The 19,463-nt window shown below is 43.1% G+C and overlaps 1 protein-coding gene and 1 long non-coding RNA gene across 2 annotated transcripts; one reads left to right on the forward strand and one right to left on the reverse strand.

Moving 5' to 3' along the window:
• Positions 1-83: 83 nt before the first annotated feature.
• Positions 84-13,159, reverse strand: LOC130125221 (methylmalonate-semialdehyde dehydrogenase [acylating], mitochondrial-like). The gene is made up of 12 exons (XM_056294724.1): positions 12,987-13,159; positions 12,620-12,664; positions 12,355-12,429; positions 11,681-11,842; positions 11,425-11,503; positions 9,371-9,673; positions 8,852-8,973; positions 8,405-8,594; positions 7,965-8,146; positions 1,692-1,871; positions 1,433-1,531; positions 84-1,305 (listed from the first exon to the last, which is right to left on the reverse strand). Exons 1-12 carry the CDS (start codon positions 13,023-13,025, stop codon positions 1,201-1,203), a joined length of 1,581 nt encoding a protein of 526 aa, XP_056150699.1. The 5' UTR covers positions 13,026-13,159; the 3' UTR covers positions 84-1,200.
• A 1,097-nt stretch (positions 13,160-14,256) lies between these two features.
• LOC130125588 (uncharacterized) lies at positions 14,257-18,469 on the forward strand. The gene is made up of 3 exons (XR_008811461.1): positions 14,257-14,304; positions 17,026-17,124; positions 18,252-18,469. It is a non-coding gene; the product is annotated as an uncharacterized LOC130125588 (long non-coding RNA).
• The last annotated feature ends 994 nt before the right edge of the window (positions 18,470-19,463 follow it).

Below are 19,463 nucleotides of genomic sequence, written 5' to 3' on the forward strand. Positions count from 1 at the left end.
AAGTCTGAACATAGCACGCGAAAACTAAAACCGCTGACAGACTGCAGTCTTAAATAAACCGGCTAAAAGACAAGGGAGGCGTTTTGAATGTAGTGTGTTTATTCAAGCAACAAACTCCAGACCCAAATAACATCACGTTACATAATCGGCAGAGTTTAAAGAGATAAATCTCGCTGTCTTTTTAACCACTTGGCACTTCGACAGCCATATCTTGTGATTTATCCAACCGGCTACTTAACGCTTCAAACGTGTCCGATCTGTAACTCTACTTCTGCATATCTATAAACAGTGTTATCTACAATGTTATCTATCATCACTGTATAACCATATGAAATATAATGATTTACTTTTTGAAAAAAAAGTATTACAACTATTATTTCTGGTCATCGGTTGAATAAAACACTACAGCACCATCTGAGAATCTAGAAAAAAAATGCAAACACACTGAATGCAAACTAACACCAAAGCAGACACTGGATAGTATTGCTCATACAGTTGCTCATACAGTTTGAACACAACAGCAACAACAGTAATCTTAATACCGTAATCTTAATGTCACTGGAGTGTCCTGATATAGCTTGCCATTCGCTGTTTCTTTTTTTTTTACAAGTCTATACATTGCTCTGATACACAGATCAAGTGAAAGGAACACAATAAGACACAGGAAGAACTGTGCTGTAATTACTACCTGTGCAGAATCTCAATCCCCATTTCTGGAATCTCCCAGCAGTTTTTAGGAAAAGGAGATGGTGGCGTGAACAAGGGATCAAGGAACTGTTGACTTTAAAATTATGGTCTTTCCTTTCAGGGCTGCAAATGGCAAACAACTGACATACAACCAGCATGCAAGACTCACATGTACAAGAAAAAAAGCCTATGGTTTCTCGTACATCCTTGTCTATCATGATGTAGGTGTACTGCAGCTCATGTTTAAACAGAGAACACATCTGTGCAACATTGTCCAGGTATGACCTACACTTTAGATCAAAACAGCAGAAACCTTAGTTTAACTTGCACATTGAAATGCCCATTTATGAATGGTGCTCAAAATAACCCCCTGAAAAACATGAATCCATAATAGTAAAGGACCTGTATCCTTCCTCCAAAAACTCCTTGGCTTTGTTTATATTAAGGCACATCAGTAGTCACTGAGGGTTGCGCTGGATGCATCCAATTATTTATTTGTTCATTCCCGTTGAATTAGCGTCCCATGGTTGGCATGGTAACAGCTGGGCTCTTCAGGGTGGCGTCCTCAGCCTTCCACTGCGACGTTACCGTCTTGATCTGAGTGTAGAACTGGATGCCCTGGTGATAAATACAGCAATAGAAGACTATTACTATGACAACAGGCTACCAACCAGTACCCACTGACTGTCTGTTTTGCCAGGATTCGTTTTGATTTCGTCTGCAGGATACAGAATTCCTTATTTACCTGTTTGCCATAAAAATTAGTGTCTCCTCTGAATGAGCCTCTGGAGCCAGTGAAGGAGAACATAGGCAGAGGGACAGGGATGGGCACGTTCACACCAATCTACACAAAGACAAACAGCAAAGCTTGTCAAACATGAGACTACAATATCATGTTATGATGTATAATTAACAACAACAAAAACAAAAAAGCACACACTAACAGTTGATTTGCTTCTTATTCAGTCTGCCATGCTACCTTGCTTTATGACAGTTGGCCTCACCTGTCCAACATCCACCTCATGTGTGAATTTGCGGGCAGTAGCTCCGTTTGTAGTGAAGATGGCAGTACCATTGCCGTAGGGGTTATTGTTGATTAAAGCGACAGCTTCGTCGAGGCTGTCTGCCTCCAGGACTACGAGCACCGGCCCAAAGATCTCCTCCTTGTAACATTTCATGTCCGGCTAGAAGGAACAAGAACAGAATGATTACACCTGTGTTTCATTTACCACTGAATATGCAGAGCACACCAGCCAGAGTAACTACTGTCTATTCTAATTTGTACTGGTGTCAGGGAAAGTATTTGAATTAAAATGTTGTAAACAGTTCCCATTCCCTTTCATAAGACCAAAAATACATAGCTTTTAAACATGAAATGGATTGCAAAATAAGAAAGAAAGAAAGAAAGAAAAAAGGCCCCCAAAAAATAAGAACTACACAGTTGATAAAGTCTATTAAAACATGTTGGGGCTATCTATCAGTGTAACAGCTTCACCTAAATTACAAATACCCAAAAGCCAGGGAGGACAAAAATGTTGGAAATAATTGGCTTCTAACTATTATGATAACCAAATGAAGGGTTAAGTAGAGGAGTATGCAAGCCACATTTTGTGCAACAAAGTTGTTTGGATACTTATTTTAAAAATTCAAGCGCAACATGTGCTATGCCAACACTCGAGTGATGTGAATATATATATGGATGGGCGAGGCGACCACACATTTTTCTAAAACCCTCATATGTAGGCAGCGTACATCCACTGCAATAAACTTGTACTACTGAAGAATACTCGCAGCCTTGTGTAGGAATAAAGCTGTTACAGAAGGTTTTTGAAGCCTGAAAATTCACATCATTACATAACCAGTAAAAAAAGAAAGACATTTATGTATGGTTAAAGACTGGATTTGAGTTACTTATCCATCATCATCATTTTCAATGATAAACTTTAGAATACTTTGCTTCATTTTCATCACACAGATTTAATATAGCTTAATTATGAACTGATAAAACCCCAAGTGTTATTGTAATGCTCAGCAAGGGAAAAATTCTGCAATCGTGTGAAATTTTATTTATTTATAATTCTTAGGATAACTGATGATATCAAAACACATCCCAGGCTCACCCTCCCTACCCATGTAAATGTATGCCTACATGCAAGTTATACATGGGTTACATTCTAGTTATAGGGATTCATGAACATAACTGCATGATGTGTATATATATATAAAAAAAACTCCTACTTCCACAATAAGATGGATGGGAAAGCCAACTCATTCATCCGAAAGTGACTGGGGCTGCCGCGGTGCCTCTCTGAAATGGGCCTCTTTGGGGAAGTACATCTTGCAGCTGCCAGTGCAATCCATCAGTTCGGGCTACAAGCAGGAATAGGCCAGACTGGTTCTCGAATTGAGATTGTTCACCGATCAGTCAGTGAAGAACACAAATGCCAAGGTCCCTACTAGCCCGGAGAGGAAGCCCAAACTGAGGTCGACCGAGCTGTTGGTAGGCTGCAGCACCAAGAACTCGTCAGCATGGTCTAGGCAGGAAGGGCAGGCCTAGGGTAGGGGAAAAGCTCCACGTTTTTGGTCTAATGCCAATCGGAGAGAGACAAAGAAGATTGTAGTATCTGAGGTGACAAAGATGGATGAATAGTGCTACAAGATCAAGGCTGTGTCATTGGGCCGACAAGGAAGATGAACCCCCTGGGATGGGGTTGTTGGCCGGAAAATCACCTGGGTCAGACTTTAGAAAGATCCCACAGGCAAGATTCAGCTTCTTTATGTCAGCCTATGACACGCTTCCCTGTCCTCAGAAGCTCTACCAGTGGTTCGGGAATGAAGAATGCTACTCATTCTGCAGTGATCCCAATGTAAGCCTCCAGCACATCTTGTCAGGCTGCAAGACTGCACTTTCAAAGGGGTGCAACAGATGCAGCCATGATCAGGTACTGAGAAAGCTGGCCGAGTTGCTGGAGGGGTGTAGACAGGAATGCAGGGGATGTTCACAACCAGTGGAACGTCACATCTTTTGTTATCAGGGAAGGCGGGGGAAGAGGAAGCACCAGGCCAAGAAAAACACCAAGGCTCTTTTCCTCTGACCAGGAGTGGGATGAAAGTGATCTCAGCAGGCACCTCCAGTTCCCCGGTAGATTACCACATAGCTCCATCCTGATAGTTGTGTGGTACACCAAGGCAAAAGCTGTACTCTTCATTGAGCTCACAGTACCATGGTAGGAGGGCACTGAGGCTGCCTTCGAATGAAAGAAGACCAAGTACTCAGAACTGGCTGCTGAGTGCAAGCAGACCGGCTGGAACACCACCATTTACCCAGTGGAGGTTGGATGCTGAGGCTTTGTGGGGCTGCCAACTACATGCCTGCTGAAGGATGCAGGAGTGATGGGAGCAAAGCTGAAGAAGGCAACAAAAGAACTGGCAGAGGGGGCAGAGAAGGGCAGCTTTTGGCTGTGGAGGAAAGACAAGTGTTGGGGAAAGAATACCTCACCCAGACGCCAGCTGCAGAGGGTGGCAGGGAGATGTCCCTGTCACTGCTCCGCCACCAGGAGACATTCCAGGATTAAAGGAGCAAAATGTTGAAGATCAGTGGTTCCTGAATGATGACCCGGCAGCTGACCCACGGGCACCGCAAGTGGTGTGATAGGCAATAATGCCTAGCAGGTAATACCAGCTACTGCTACATTTACAGCACCGGTGCCTGGAAGCAATTCATGATGGGAACCATTTGTGGCATTCCTTGAGGAAATAACACCACCCACCCCCACCAATCATTCAATCAATCAAAGTAAACAAACAAACACATTTTTAAAAAAAGAAAGAAAGAAATTATTCCGAAAAAAGAGGTAAAAGGCCAGCTGCCCTTCACTAACAAAAAGCCAGAGTTAAGTGGCAGTCATATCACAGAATAATAATTGTAGCACCCACCATTTGCTGTTTTACCATATTAGCAGAGTGGGTGACGCTAATTGGATATAGCTTCAGCTAACTTGTTCGTAAGGTATGCTAGCCTACACATAGCCATATACTTTGGCAGTAACTTCAGATCTCTAGCTAGACTACTTACAGTACAACAAAACGTCTTTATTAAAAACATGGATGACCCAATTAAATGCTCAGATATCTCCATGCATATACCTTTCAATTGCAGGCGCTACAAACACACACCGCTAGGGCCTGCAAAGGCATTGGCTGCCTCTGGAAAGGGCAAAGTTAATTTATTTTACTCTTTGTACAACATTTAGTCCTAGAATGACTCTGCATAGCAAAACTGTCTCCATTGTGTACAATGGCTGAGGCATGCACAAAGACATTCTTGCCCAGTGACATGAATGCTGCTTTAACACTAGAACGACCAAGACATGCAGGGCAGGTGAATCGGCCATACTAAATTGCCCCTAGGTATGAGAGTGTGTGTGTGTGTGTGTGTGTGTGTGTGTGTGTGTGTGTGTGTGTGTGTGTGTGTGTGTGTGTGTGTGTGTGGGCCCTGTGTGATGGCCTGGCGGCCCGTCCAAGGTATCTCCCACCTGCCGCCCAATGACTGCTGGGCTAGGCTCCAGCATTCTCGTTACCCTGAGAGCAGGAGAAGCGGTTTGGATAATGGATGGATAGAATAACTTTTGGGGGGGGGGGGGGGATACAGACCTGCTGCTCCCTGAATTCCCCTAAAATTGCATATATTTGCATTAAAATGAGTTTTAGATCAATTGGACAAAAAAAAATCCAGGGTGTCTCCCTGCCTGCCACCCAATGACTGCTGGGGTAGGCTCCAGCATCCCCGCAACCCTGAGAGCAGGATAAGCAGTTTGAATAATGGACAGATGGATGAATGGATGATAAAATCTACCAAAAATGACCATGACCGGTCAAAATGACCGCTCGTAATTTGCGCATGATCATGCGCATCATGTCACTATTTATGACGTGTTTTGGTTGCATCATCTCCTTCGCGAAGTTCATTGCTCTGTCCTACAAAAAACTATCGTTCTCCAGTGCAGAGTAATAGTCTAAACTTGATTTTTGATTATTGCCAACATGTCTGGGTACAGACGCCGTTTCAGGTGCACCGTGACTACCACCGAAGTGTTGGACAGCGGCCATTTTAAATTTAAAAATAGTATTAAATTGTTAAAATGTTAATTTTGGTGTCAGTCGTTTCTTAACAGACATACTAACATTTGTAATGCATTAATAGCTCAACTGGGTATTTATCTTGACAGATTATAGAGTTTAAAAACCATGGGCGGGTTCTAGTAGTTTTTACGTTCCGGTCGCTGTTTGGGACTGTTTGAATTTATTTTCAGTTCTTTTTTTAAATTTCACATTTTATAGGCCTTGTTACATTTGTTAGATTAGCAATATATGTTTTCCATTTTGTTTTTCAGGTAATATTTTCACTTTTTCAATTCTGCTATTCAAGTTCGACCAGGTCTCTCTGAAGTTCCAATCATTTAAAAATAGTATTACAGTTGTTAAAATGTTAATTTTTGTGTCAGTCGTTTCCTAACAGACATACTAACAAATAAATTAATATCTCAATTGAGTATTTATCTTGACAGACTACAGAGTTTAAAAACCAGTGGTCATTTTGACCGCCCATGGTCATTTTAGGTAGGCGTGAAATCCCGGTTGTTCTAGTGTTAAAGCTGCCAAATCCTTTGCCACTCTTTTTTGACAGCTTGACATATGTCTTATTTCCCTTAGCTTGATTAGCAGTGTTTAGCAGGGTTGGGACGATTCTCAAATCTCACGGTTCGATACGTCTCATGATTCAGGGCTCACGATTTCGATTTCATACGATGCAGTAGATGCCTTGGTAAGCAAAAGACAAAACACCATTAACAGTTCTCTATTTTTCATTTATTTTAAAAATTAAGCCCAACACTTTGGCATTATCAAGGCACGTATTCAAACGTAATGCAAGTGCAAAAGTTCTAAATAGATTCTGTGCCATCTTTTCTTGTTTTGTAACACAACTGCTTTAATAAAACCATTAAAACATAATTCAGTAGCTAATTTAGAAGTGAACATAACATAACCCAAGTAATATAATGAGCCGTCAGTCAAATAACTCTCCGTGGCTCTCAAGGTCCATGAGTTGGTGGTCAAAGCCAAGTGGTACGCTTCACACTTACCTCGTCCAGAATTCTCTGCTGTGTTTCGTCATACCGGTCGGGAGTGTTGTTGCATGCGATGTGGCGCCCTGATGGTAAAGTGTAGCAGGGACCAAAGTGTCCAATATTTTAATCATGTGTTTAAATCCAGAATCTCCCACTACTGCAAGTGGCTGCATATCCTTGGCTAACGAACTGTCTTAATACTTTAGTGATTGATTTTGCTCTGCCTGAATCGGCGGGCAACAGCTGTTTCAAAGCAACAGGAATAAGTTGCTGCGTCATTTTTTTTTTTTTGCTGCCTAAGCCTGACGTTAAAGACACCAAAGGATGATGCCGGCGTAAATGGGCAAATATGTTCGACGTGCTCCCACCTGTGTAAAATGCCTGCACACCGTCTCCCCTCAATCCACTTGTGCTTTGAGTGGCTGTTGCAGCTAGAAAAGCGCTATATAAAATGCAACTTGACTGATTGCTTTTCCCCGTCTTTATCCAATGTAAAACTAAATCCATAATGCCCCCAAACAGCCGACCTGTAAGACGGTGGTGCATCCTTCAAGTCGTAGCTTAAGGTTTTCACCTTCGTTTGCCATTTTTTGCTTTATGCAGAACATCTATTTAGCTAGTGCAACACGTAGAAACGCGCATCCATCAATTGTGCCAACAGTCAGAAGGTTCCACACCCACAAACGAATTTGTTAAAGTGGCCTGTGTAATCGGCTAGCTATATTCATTATATATCCCTGTGACGTTACAATGATTCGGGAAAACTTAAAATTACCATTTGTATTTATGGTGTTTTATTTTTGCACTTTCGCCAAGGCCACTACAAAATAGGCTACGTAATGTCACCAAAGCAGGAAGTACGTTCGCCCAATTAATAACACATGAGCTCACAAAATTGGGAGCGTGTCAAACCGTGAAGACCGTATCGAACGATTTGGAATTCAATCCAGTATCGTCCCACCCCTAGTGTTTAGATCTCAAAAACTTGTTCAATAACCCCAAACTAACAGTGGAAGTCTACAATGCGTTGTGAAAGTGGGAAATTAGCTCCATATAAGACCCAATGCCTGGCAATTAAGCAATATGGGAAGTAAAAGAGAAGTATGGGTGACCTGCTTGTTCCTGGCTGAATCTCCCTTGATGTCTCACCTTAACACCGCCAAGGATGGTGGGTCCTACAAAGTTTCCGTTCTCATAACCTTTGACTTTGACATTTCTTCCATCCAGCAGCAGCTTGGCGCCTTCATCTGCCCCACTCTGGATCAAAGAGTCCACCCTGGCCTTGGCTTCAGGGGAAATCAGAGGGCCTACATCTGCCCCAGGCTGATCGCCTTCAGGGCAGGCAAACACGCACGCATACAAGCACACACATTAGAACGACAGTAAGCTTTTCACAGGGTAATTGTCTTACCTTCAAATTTTACAACAAATCCCTGACAATATATTTTATTTGAAAGATCTAAAAAAAGAAAAGAAAATTAGAACGCGCATTCATGCACACATATACACTATATATATATATATATATATATATATAAATCAAATATAAAAAAAAAATCTCCCATGTTTACAGTTTCTGTGGAATTTACCTGCATTGACGCGCAGTGCTTTAGAGCGCTCCACCAACTCAGGCAGCCAATCCCGAGCTTCGCCCACCAGAATGGCGGTTGAGAGAGCCATACAACGCTGGCCTGCTGCCCCAAATGCAGCACCCACCAGCTGGTTAAGGGTGTTCTCTTTGTTGGCATCTGGCATTACCACACCATGATTCTTGGCACCCTAAAATGCAAAATGCAGGACAAAGCTCTGTAGGGTTTCTCTGCAATTCTTTAAGACAACAAACAAGAACAGAAAAAAAGCTAATTGCAAATTGAACAAACATCAGCGATTTACAGTCATTTACCATTTTTGTCTTGATATTAGAAAGTACATTTTGGTCTATAATAATGGGCACAATGGAAACTTTGTATTTCTACCCATGGATGGATAATTACAAACAATATTTTAAATGTTACAATTATGTCCTCTGAATGTACCATGTTAGACTGTACTCTCTTGCCATTCTTGGAGCCCCGCTCGTAGATGTACTCTCCAGCTTGATTTGAACCCACAAAGCTGATAGCTTTGATGGCTGGATGATCACAAATGAAGTTCACAGCTACAATTATATTAAAAAAAGACAAAAGAAAATTAAAATCCACTCCTCATGAACGACACATGCTAAAGGCACCATCGAACAGTGCAATGACTTATGATATACAGCTTGAAACGGATCCTTCTTGCCAATAGCACTTTGGAAGATTAGCTTCAGATATGGACTCTACATATTGTACAAATCTGCCATATATATATTGCCTAGGGGAGTATCATTGGTGTTTAACGAACCCTTGACCTTTCCCATTACCTAACACAGTTTTCACATTTTCTGAACCGAATGAGTTTAAGAACGTATACACACAAATGCCGCTAGCGCTCCATTTACATCTTTTAGTTACTGTAGTGCACACACACACATGCATGTTGGCCATGGATGATGTTCAATGTCACACACACACCTGCATGTTGGCCATGGATGATGTTCAAGGTTCCATCTGGTGCCCCAGAGTCCTGGAGAAGCCTTGCCAGGAGCATGGTACACCCTGGGACACGTTCAGACGGTTTCATCAGGTAGGTATTTCCGCATACCATGCCAATAGGAAACATCCATAGGGGGATCATGGCAGGGAAGTTGAAAGGGGCAATGCCAGCACAAACCCCAATGGGCAGGCGATAGGTGTAAGTGTCCATGTCCTTAGTGATAGAAGGAAGGGTCTCCCCCAGCATCAGGGATGTAATGCTGCAGGCATGCTCCACTACCTCTAGGGGGCAGAGATGAGCAAAGCAATAGTCAGGAAAAACCCAGGGAGAGATTCTGCATGAGAGATTACAATAGGTTGATGAATTAGGAATGTGCTACAGGACAGAGACTCCAGTCTGATTGTCCCACTGATCTGTGTTGAAGTCCAGTGAGAAGATTCAACAAAGCGGTGTTTTTCTCAATACTGAGGTATCAGTGAAGTATGTCTGTACAATTCTAAGGAGTCATGATGGTAGTTTTCTTATGAAATCATAGTTAAACTTGTAGTAGCCTGAATCCTGATTTATTAATTTAATAAATTGTGAGGTGGGCTGTGTTCACAATAGTTTGATGTGTGTGAATTAATTAATTGTAAAGCGCTTTGAGTGGCTGTTGTAGCTAGAAAAGCGCTATATAAAATGCAATTTGACTGATTGACATCCAACGTTTTAATGTGGCAAAAAAAGTGAACCTCTCAGTTCAGCACTAAAATTGAGGACTGAAATCTCTTTGCCAATGCTATGCTAGACCTGTCAGTTCAGTCAAAAAAAAAAAAAAGCATGTGAAGGCCTACAAGCAGTTGGTAGTATTACTGTTCCCTGTCTAATTGACCATGCCTGCTTCTAGATTTTACATACTCTCGCTACACTGCAATTTACCACCAGCATCAGTGTTTATTAGGCAAAGATAAGAAGGGTCATCTCTGTAGGCTTACAGCTTCCACTGAATAACAAAAAAGTCCATCCATTATCCAAATCGCTTATCCTGCTCTAAGGGTTGCGGGGTTGCTGGAGCCTATCTCAGCAGTCAGTGGGCGGCAGGTGGGGAGACACCCTGGACAGACCGCCAGTTTCAAACTTAAATAATTACTCCACTGTTGGAAAATACAGCATTATGCAGTCCAGAGTGAGACAGCTCATGCTTGAGCATTGCAACCTCGTGCATGAGCATTGCAGTGAATAAGACCCCATCTGGAAACACAAGAAGCCTTTGAAAAGGCATTCATGGGGGATGCATATTAAACATTCCTGATGAGATTATCCTGCGTAAAAAAAAAATCCCTAAATAAAGACACGGACTTACCTGTCCCTCTTAAAAAATAAAAAAAATAAAAGCTACGTTTTATTCTATGAACATGCTTCACTGCATTTTCTAGTGTGTATGGGGGCTTCAATTCAAAGATACAAATTCATTCATTTTTTTCTCAGCACAAACTGTTGGCCTTCTAAACTTAGGAAGCTGGTCACTTTGCCAATACATTAAAAAAAATATCTGCAGTACTGGCAAACTGCTTCTGTGAGCCTGCAAATCAGCTGATCAGTTAAGTTACCAAGCCAAATAATATGGGCATCAACAGTAAGTATAGAGTCTATGCAGTCCCGTGGCAGATTTGTACAGATGACATCAAGTTCTGTATGAATTCAAAAAAGGATTATGGGTGTTGCGAGAGAATTTACAGCTAAGCTGTATGATTCATAGCTGATGTTCAATTTTCACAATTCATCTTTGACTTGATTTCTTCAATTCTAAATTGATTTGATAAAGAGCAAATTTCAATCGAAGAAAATGTCAACCCTATTAAATGATCTGAATTTGCATTCTTGACCTTAATATGAGATTTTCCCAGGAAACAAGGACAATTAAGACTGAAGAACATTTCAATAAGGGAACTTGCTCTCTGACTAGGCTCATTCATTCACAATTTCTCTTTAATTGAACAAGGTTGTCAAAAGTCAATTGTACAGTTGTGGGTCGGATCCATGCTTTACTTACGCAGTCCTCTGAATACATCACCCTCAGCATCAGCCAGAGTCTTGCCCTGTTCCACAGTTATCATCTTAGCCAGCTCTTTCTGAAATGCCAAAAGAAAAATCCCTCCTGATTGAAAACTCAAGGCAACATCATTAGCTCACTCTGTAACAGTTTATATAAGGACTGGAAGAAATAATAATCAGTGAATAAAAGCTCTGCCAACTCATGAATGATCAATTAATTATTCAACATAAGGATGTTTAAAAAAAAACCCTACAATGTTATCTTTAATGAGCTGCTGGTAGCGAAGAAAGATCTGCTGCCGGCTGAGAATGGAGGTCTCAGACCAAGAGTTGAAGGCCCTGGAGCAGGAGTTCACGGCTGCCAGCATCTCCTCCTGGGTAGCTTTGGGAACACGTCCCACCACCTCATTAGTGGCCTGACGAATAGGAGACAGGACGATCCAGACTGCATTAGACTTGACTGAGAACAGTGCAAGTTATTTATCAGTATTAGTGCTAGACTTAAATCCATCGATATTTATAACCAGCTTTTATGTTGAATCTTTCATAAAAGGCATAAAATTCAAAGAGTGGGGATATATATATATATTTTCTTTTGCATTCTTTAAATAATCCATCATTGCCTTGCTGGAGGCAAAGAAAACAAAATGCAACAGGGCAGCAATTATAAAAGGAACACATGCACCAATATGATAAGCAGATATTCAACTGGGTGTGTAGACTTCATTCCAATTTCCACACTTAAGCAATCAAAATGACAGAAATTGAACATTTGAGACTCAAGATTTACCTCACCAGCTTTAAACAAAATGACAGTCAAATGGCTTGACAGGTTTTTCTGGTGTGTTCAGCCTCTTATTTGAAATGTGTAATACATGACTTATTGCTGTAGAGGTTAGGTAGTAATTTTGAATGCAAAGATACTTACGGGGTTGTGAATGTCAAGCCATTCTGCGCTGTTGGATTCTACAAATTTTCCATCAATGAACAGTTTGGTGGTGGGCTGGAGGATTACAGAAGAAAATACATCAATATATAGCATGGTATCTTCCTCTCTAGTTAAATTATTGCTGAGCCCCAACATGTTAAAAATAAGCACGTTTTAAATTGTAGTATGGGTTTACATAATGTTGGGTAAACGATCAGTCTCCCTTCCATTAGGTAGAAAAAAGTTCCAGTATGAAAGCCCTTACCACTGAGGAGGAGGAGTAATACACACGGCTCAACTGGAGCGGGCCCTGACATGAAACAAGACCAACACATGAGCTTATGCAACATGAAATTCCTTGGCTAAAGGCCCAAGCAGCAGGGACAGGTGATGGGCCTGCATGCAAAATTATTTAACATTTCGGTTTATGTGTTTCAAATAATTCCTACCCCTATCTTCTCTTATAAAACTTGCAATTTGTACATGCAAATTTAAATGCCTGCAAACGCTGAGGTGAACTGTGTGCAGCGTGCATGTCTGGAATTACTGTTAGCCAACGCTGGTTAGCTAAATAAGTGCACACGCGGGGAAAACCTCCAATTCTTTAAAAGCTGAAAACAAACAGAATTTACCTTCTTGGTCAACAAAGACCTAACGAGAATTCCTGCCATATTTGAGACGAGCTATGTATCTTGAGCCCTTGCTCCGACCCTCGAGACCCCGAGGCTGAATGGAGTGGAAACTGAGGGATCTAGTTGCAGTTGACAGAAGCAAAACTAATGCTGTGCTTTTATACGATCTACAGTTCTACGTAACCTAACTGGTGACTCAGTGGCAAACAATGCGATGGTTTAACGATCGATGAAATAAACACCCCCCCCCACCGTCACTTACCATTTCCGTTTAGCGTGGGCGGGACAGGAATACCGTACCAACCAATCAACACACGGATCTCTTCTTCATCCTCTTTTAAATGGCAAATTGCAACCGGCAGGAGCATTATCGCCACCAACTGTCGTATTACATTGTGACTAAATCCGCCTATCTAATCTAAATTATAGTAAAAAAAAAAATTCTTCCCCATCCCTCATTCGAAATCTTTGAGAGGGCCTGAAAGCCTCTCTCAACAGCCCCTGCACGTCCTCTCCCGTAATTCCCACGATATCCCAAAACTTTATCGCTGCTTCGACCACTATCTCTATTCTCTCTGATTTCCTTTCTGCCTCAGAGGCACAGTTAATCACCATGGCCAGAAATGCTAAGAACTTAATATTGTCCTTATCAAAAAGAACATTCATCATGCTTCCTACCTGATTTGTTCTACCTTACTTCTTGAATCTTTTCTTTCTTGGCTGCTTCCTCATAGCCCTCTCTTGAGCCTGATCCTCTTGATTTTCATCTCTTTCTTTCTCTTTGGACAGTCTGCTTGCCATGCCCCACGACCCCCCCCCCCACACACACACACACACTGATTAAACGTGGGTTCGTTTCCACAGTTTCTCCTGCGGCATGTCTCATCTCCACATTTACCACGTATCCCTAAATGTCAACACGCAAGCGAGCTGTGTCTAAATTTCTAACAATGTTTGCACTGAATGGGTTTGGGAACAAAATGCCTTACTGGGTAACCAATATGATCCAAGAAAACTTTGTCACGCTGGATTTCTGATTCAAAATGCGACACAACAGATGCTGTTGTACACCATTTTCCGTCATCAACCCTGAACAGTGAATGACTAAGGACAGAATGTTGTGTTGCTGCTGTAAAACCCCTTGAGGCAAATTTGTGATATTGGGCTATACAAATAAAATTGACTTGACTTGGCTTTCAACACACGCCCTGAATTATACGAATCCGATTGGCTGTTCCACATACGCTCCGCCTCCTCTTGGTTTCCATATCTCCAATTGGTTAAAAGTCCGCGTCTCCGTACTTTGCCTTTATGGAAAGTGAGTATTTCTTTACGATTTTCTAATGTGATGTCGGTAAATAAAAATGTATATTACTTTCAGCATCAGGATCCAGCCCCTTCCAGGGGTCCCCAACCTTTTTTTGCACCGCGGACTGGTCTAATATTGACAATATTCTGGCGGACCGGGGGAGGGGTGGGTTAATAACGACCGGAATATACTAGGTTTATAAATCAATAGTATCATAACATTTAAAGTAACGTGTGGATATTAAACACACAGCGCATATTTTCCTCGCATTGACATAACATTCATTATAACAACATTGCGACTCACCAATATCACTGAATCGGTGGGAGCCCTGGGCTTGTTTCCCTGCAACAGGACGATCGAGGGGTGGTGGGAGACAGCGACCCCCGAAGGGTGTTTCTTATGTCCAGTCTACTCCGCAATTTTGTTTTCGTTGCACTCATTGCAGAAAACCCCGCTTCACACAGACATGATGTTGGAAATTGAAGCACAGTTGTCAGTGCTTTCGTGGCTATCTCAGAATATTCAGCCTTGACTTGGATCCAGACATACGTACTTCTCAGCCCACCGTCATTTGCAAGCTCGAGGAGTTGATCCTCTTCACGCACTGACGTGGACGATTCGCCGGGGACATTCACAAATGGGTCACGGATCCATTCCTTTGGGTCATCTGCGGTTGGGAACTACCGCTCAAATTCTGTCGACAGCGAAGCCAGGTGATCGCGCACCAGCTGGGAGAAGGACGGTGCACCCCCAGTCTCTCCCAAAATCCCAGCTACTGTTTGGAAGTTCCAAATATTAGCTGAGATTTCGGCGAGTGGACAGGGACATAACGTCCCTGTCCACTCGCCGTCCCCACAATTCCAGTTTGGCTTTGAATGCAGACACTTTATCTGGCAACTTGAAGACAGTTGTCATTCTCCCCTGAAGTGACAAGTTGAGTTCATTGGGGAGGTTGAAGAGGTCACACAGATAAGCGAGTTTTGTTATCCACTCCTCGTCATTGAAGTGTGCTGCCAGTGGCGACTTTTTTTTCCCGGAAAGAAATCTCTGTAGCGGCTCTCTTAACTCAAAAACCCTGGCCAGGGATCTCCCCCTTGATAACCACCTGACTTCAGTGTGTAAGAGAAGGCGTCTGTGCTCTGCGTCCATTTCCTCGCAAAGCTGCTCAAACAGACGCGAGTTAAGGGCGTGTGCTTTGATGTGATTGATAATTTTAATAACGTCACTCAGTGCGCTGTTCAGATCAGGTGACATTTTTCGGCTTGCCAGCATTTCACTGTGTATCACACAGTGTGCAGACTGGCATTCAGGAGCAACGTCTTTGACTCGGGTAGTGAAACCAGACAGCCGTCCGGTCATCTGTGCATATTCCAACACAGAATGCCCACTCCAGTTTGCCTGGCATGTAGTCGTCTAAAGACTTGAACAGTTCTGCCCCAGTTGCATTGGTTGGCAGCGACAGAGCACACAACATATCCTCGCGCACATCGTCTTGAAATATATATCGCACATAAACCAGCAGTATTGCATTGTTGTCGACATCGACCTGGATAGCATACCACGGTGATTCATTAAGCCGCTCCAAAAACTGCTTCTATGTCCTCCGCTATTTCATCAATTCTCCTTGAAACTGTGGTAGCTGAAAGAGGAACCTTTGCCCCTTGTTAGCTGCAGCTTCCCCCAACCGTTCACGGCACGCGTCCTTGGCAGCAGGCAGAATCAATTCTTCGCGGATAGTGAAAAGCCTGTTAGCCAGGGCCCAAGTACGACGCTCCCAGACCAGCAGCATGTGTAGAGGTGGGGGCCCTCATCACTTGCTTCTGTCCCGCTTGCTCGCGTTGTTTTCGCTCAAACAACTCCACGGGTTTGTCTTTAGGTGCAGGGTGCTTGGACTCAAGGTGCCGAAGCAGTTTTGAGGGCTTCATTGCCTCATTAGACAGCTTGTCCCCACATATCACACACAGGGGGCTCGGAGTATGCGAGTCACCGGTCGCAATAAAGCCGTATTTTAGGTACGACTCATCGTATTTCCTAATGAAGGAAGCTTCCTTTTTTCTTTGCTGTCTCGGCCTCTGCTGTCTCTGCGTTATCATCGTCATTAGACCTTTTATCTCTCCTACCTCTTCCAAAGAAACGCTCATGCGACGTTGGTTTTTTTCGTGGTAGCTAGCTAGCCGCTAGTAGCGAGTTGACTGAGTGGTCTCTGAGTTATAGAGTTAGTTACCATTGGTCTACCGAATGCCACGTGATGAATGATAAAATTACATCACTGTACACGCTTCAAGTATCCGTTTCAAATTAAAAGCCCTCTTGCATTACACAACTGGACCGGGCTTTTATTTGAATATTGTATATCATATTGTTTCCTTGCAGTACGGTAGCAAATGCTTTGCGGCCCGGTGCCGGTCCGTGGCCCGGTGGTTGGGGACCCCTGCTTTAGACTCTATCCTGTTTCTTGACTCAATACATGTTTAGGGAGCAAGTAAAAAAAAAAAAAAGAAAGACACACACACTGGCAGGTCCCTGTTGCCATGGCAGCATTCTGTTAACACAACATGGAGGTCTTACACTGGAGTTGTCAGGACGTTGCGCAATGGATCGAGGCCATAGGATATCCACATTATCGAGTACGGTAATTTCTGTTGATTAAACATTTGACAGTGACTATGCAATCTAAAGGACATGGGGCAAATTCCATGCTTTTTCATGTTTCACATCCTTTTTCAGGCATGTTTCACGAAGAACTTCATCACGGGTAGAAAGCTGATTTATGTAAATTGCCTCTATCTGCCAAGACTGGGAATCACAGATTTTAAAGATATGCAGGTAAGATGAAGAACCGCAAGGCTTTCTTTCTCTCTCTCTCGCCCCCCTTCCCTCTCTCTCAGTGTTTGTGTGTGTGTGTGTGTGTGTGTGTGTGTGTGTGTGTGTGTGTGTGTGTGTGTGTGTGTGTGTGTGTTCTTTTTCAGCTAAACTTGTGAGGACCATTTTGAGTTTTTAACCATACGGTAGGGTTGCCAACTCCTTGAAATGGAAATAAGGAACAGGGGACAGGGACGGGGGTTGGATGGGCGGGGCAGCGCGGGCATAACAAATATAATGTGCCTTACACTACACACACACACACGTACATATAACATGTATATATATTATATATGATAAGGAACGATTCCTTATTTTAAGGAACGGTTGGTAACCCTACATACAGGCGATGAGGACATTTTTGCAAAGTAGAGATTTTGGCTTGTCCTCACTTTTTCAAGGAGCAATTTATAAGGTTAACTCTCAACCCTCAAGGGTTATGAGGGATGTCACAAGTATAGAAAAATAAACGTGTGTGTGTGTGTGTGTGTGTGTGTGTGTGTGTGTGTGTGTGTGTGTGTGTGTGTGTGTGTGTGTGTGTGTGTGTGTGTGTGTGTGTGTGTGTGTGTGTGTGTGTGTGTGTGTGTAAAGGAGATGGGGGATCATCTGAGGTTGGAGAGAAAGAATTAATCTTGTCAAAGCTTCAGAAGAACAATTGTCTCGAATCGGAGATTGTGTTTTTCTATTAGGAGTGCCTCGCTCCTTCTTCTCATTTCACCGTGTGTATCACCAAACTGCATTGTTCCAAAAAAAAAAAAAAAAACAGATGGGAAACAGCTACAATTTGGAATTGACATCTCACTTCAAGAACTGATTAAAAGAGCTCAACTTGGCATTTGAAGCAGCATGTATGGGGTGTGATAGAACCTACATGATGATTATGATGAAACAAAAAAATTGTATGTCAGCGCTCCCTCCAGGAATTGTTTCATCGGGGTAAGATATGCAGAAGTAATCGGTGCCAACTCTGTTGCAAACAGGTCACTTTTAGTCACCTGAGCATGCCAGTTTTTACAGTGACCGTCCGAATCGAGACAGAAACGTTGTGTTCAACAAAAGGCCTCCCCTGCCTCCCTCTGTGTCACCTGTAGGCCATCTCCGCACATGTACGCGAGCTTCTGGGGATTACAGAGCCCCTGTGGAGTCGGTGCATCACAGACCCTCCGCGGGACAGCATGGGGCTGTTCTTGGAAGAGAAGAGTCGCACAGGTGAACGGGCAGACAACCTCACCTACAAACAGTTTCTCAGTGACAGGCGTCAGTGAGAAGCAAAGGTCGAAACCAAAAGTCAGCCGCGGTAATAAAAGAAGAGTAGAGCAAAACTCGAGGCGTGTCTGTGTGATTCACAAGATGTGTTTGTGAGCGCATTACGACTGTGATGACACCGTGCACTCACTCGCGTGGTTCCAAATTAACATTTGTCATCAGCAAGACACTGCTGAGAATTCTGGCTGTGTTGTTCCATCGGCTAGTTTGGCAGGTGGCCAACATGTGTTCATTCTGTTTCATAATGAAAACTATTTTCAGTCCTACACATTGAATCGGGGGGTAAATGTACCAGCTGTTGTTGCTGAATGACTAAAATGTTAATACCAGGGAACGAGGTATTGCTTATGGATACCACCACTCACACTAACCAAGGCCCTTTACAAACCAACGGTAATGTGAATACACTGTATATGTTTGATACATGTTCTAAAAAAAATAAATGAAGATTAAGTGGGCTAATTCTTCCAAAGGAATTTTCACACGGTGGATTAATGCACATATTTACACAACAGCTGACGAAGCGGCCGTCTGCTACTACAGGATGTTGTGCTTTAAGATGGGCCTGCTGCATTGTTGTGCAGCAGAGTTCAGCATGCATTAATAAAATATGACTCCTGTCTGTGAGATATGGACCAGTAGGCATTGCATCTGTCTGTGCACAAATGGTCTCTGTGCACCGATTGCCATTCCGAGCAGAGCACCTCTGGTCACCCGCGAAATGGAGCTGGATCCGTGGCAGCGGGGGCTCGACAGTAAAGTCCGCGACTTGTGTGACGCCCTGACTGGAAGCGAGGGGGAGGAGGAGGGGGGAGGAGGAGGAGGAGGAGGAGGAGGAGGAGGAGGAGGAGGGTGGATAGTGGATAGTGGATAGTGGTGGTGGTGGTGGTATGGCAGCAACCTCTCAGTCAGTCTGGATTAACTCGCGCTGAGCCTGCGTCACCAGCAAACCAAAAGCGATGCGAACATCTGGGCTGCTGTAACGCGATCCGAATTCAACACAGCAGCCATCCAGTCAGTCAGTCAGTCAGTCAGTC

This window comes from Lampris incognitus, chromosome 15 (assembly GCF_029633865.1).
Source record: "Lampris incognitus isolate fLamInc1 chromosome 15, fLamInc1.hap2, whole genome shotgun sequence".
NCBI lineage: Eukaryota > Metazoa > Chordata > Actinopteri > Lampriformes > Lampridae > Lampris > Lampris incognitus.

Excerpts from the sequence above, each read along its gene's own strand:
- LOC130125221 (XM_056294724.1), bottom strand. The coding sequence starts at position 13,025 with ATGGCAGGAATTCTCGTTAGGTCTTTGTTGACCAAGAAG. Across the intron at positions 1,872-7,964 it reads CCATCCTTGGCGGTGTTAAG|CCGGACATGAAATGTTACAA; the intron begins GTGAGACATCAA and ends TGTTCCTTCTAG. Across the intron at positions 1,306-1,432 it reads CTAATTTTTATGGCAAACAG|GGCATCCAGTTCTACACTCA; the intron begins GTAAATAAGGAA and ends ATTTATCACCAG.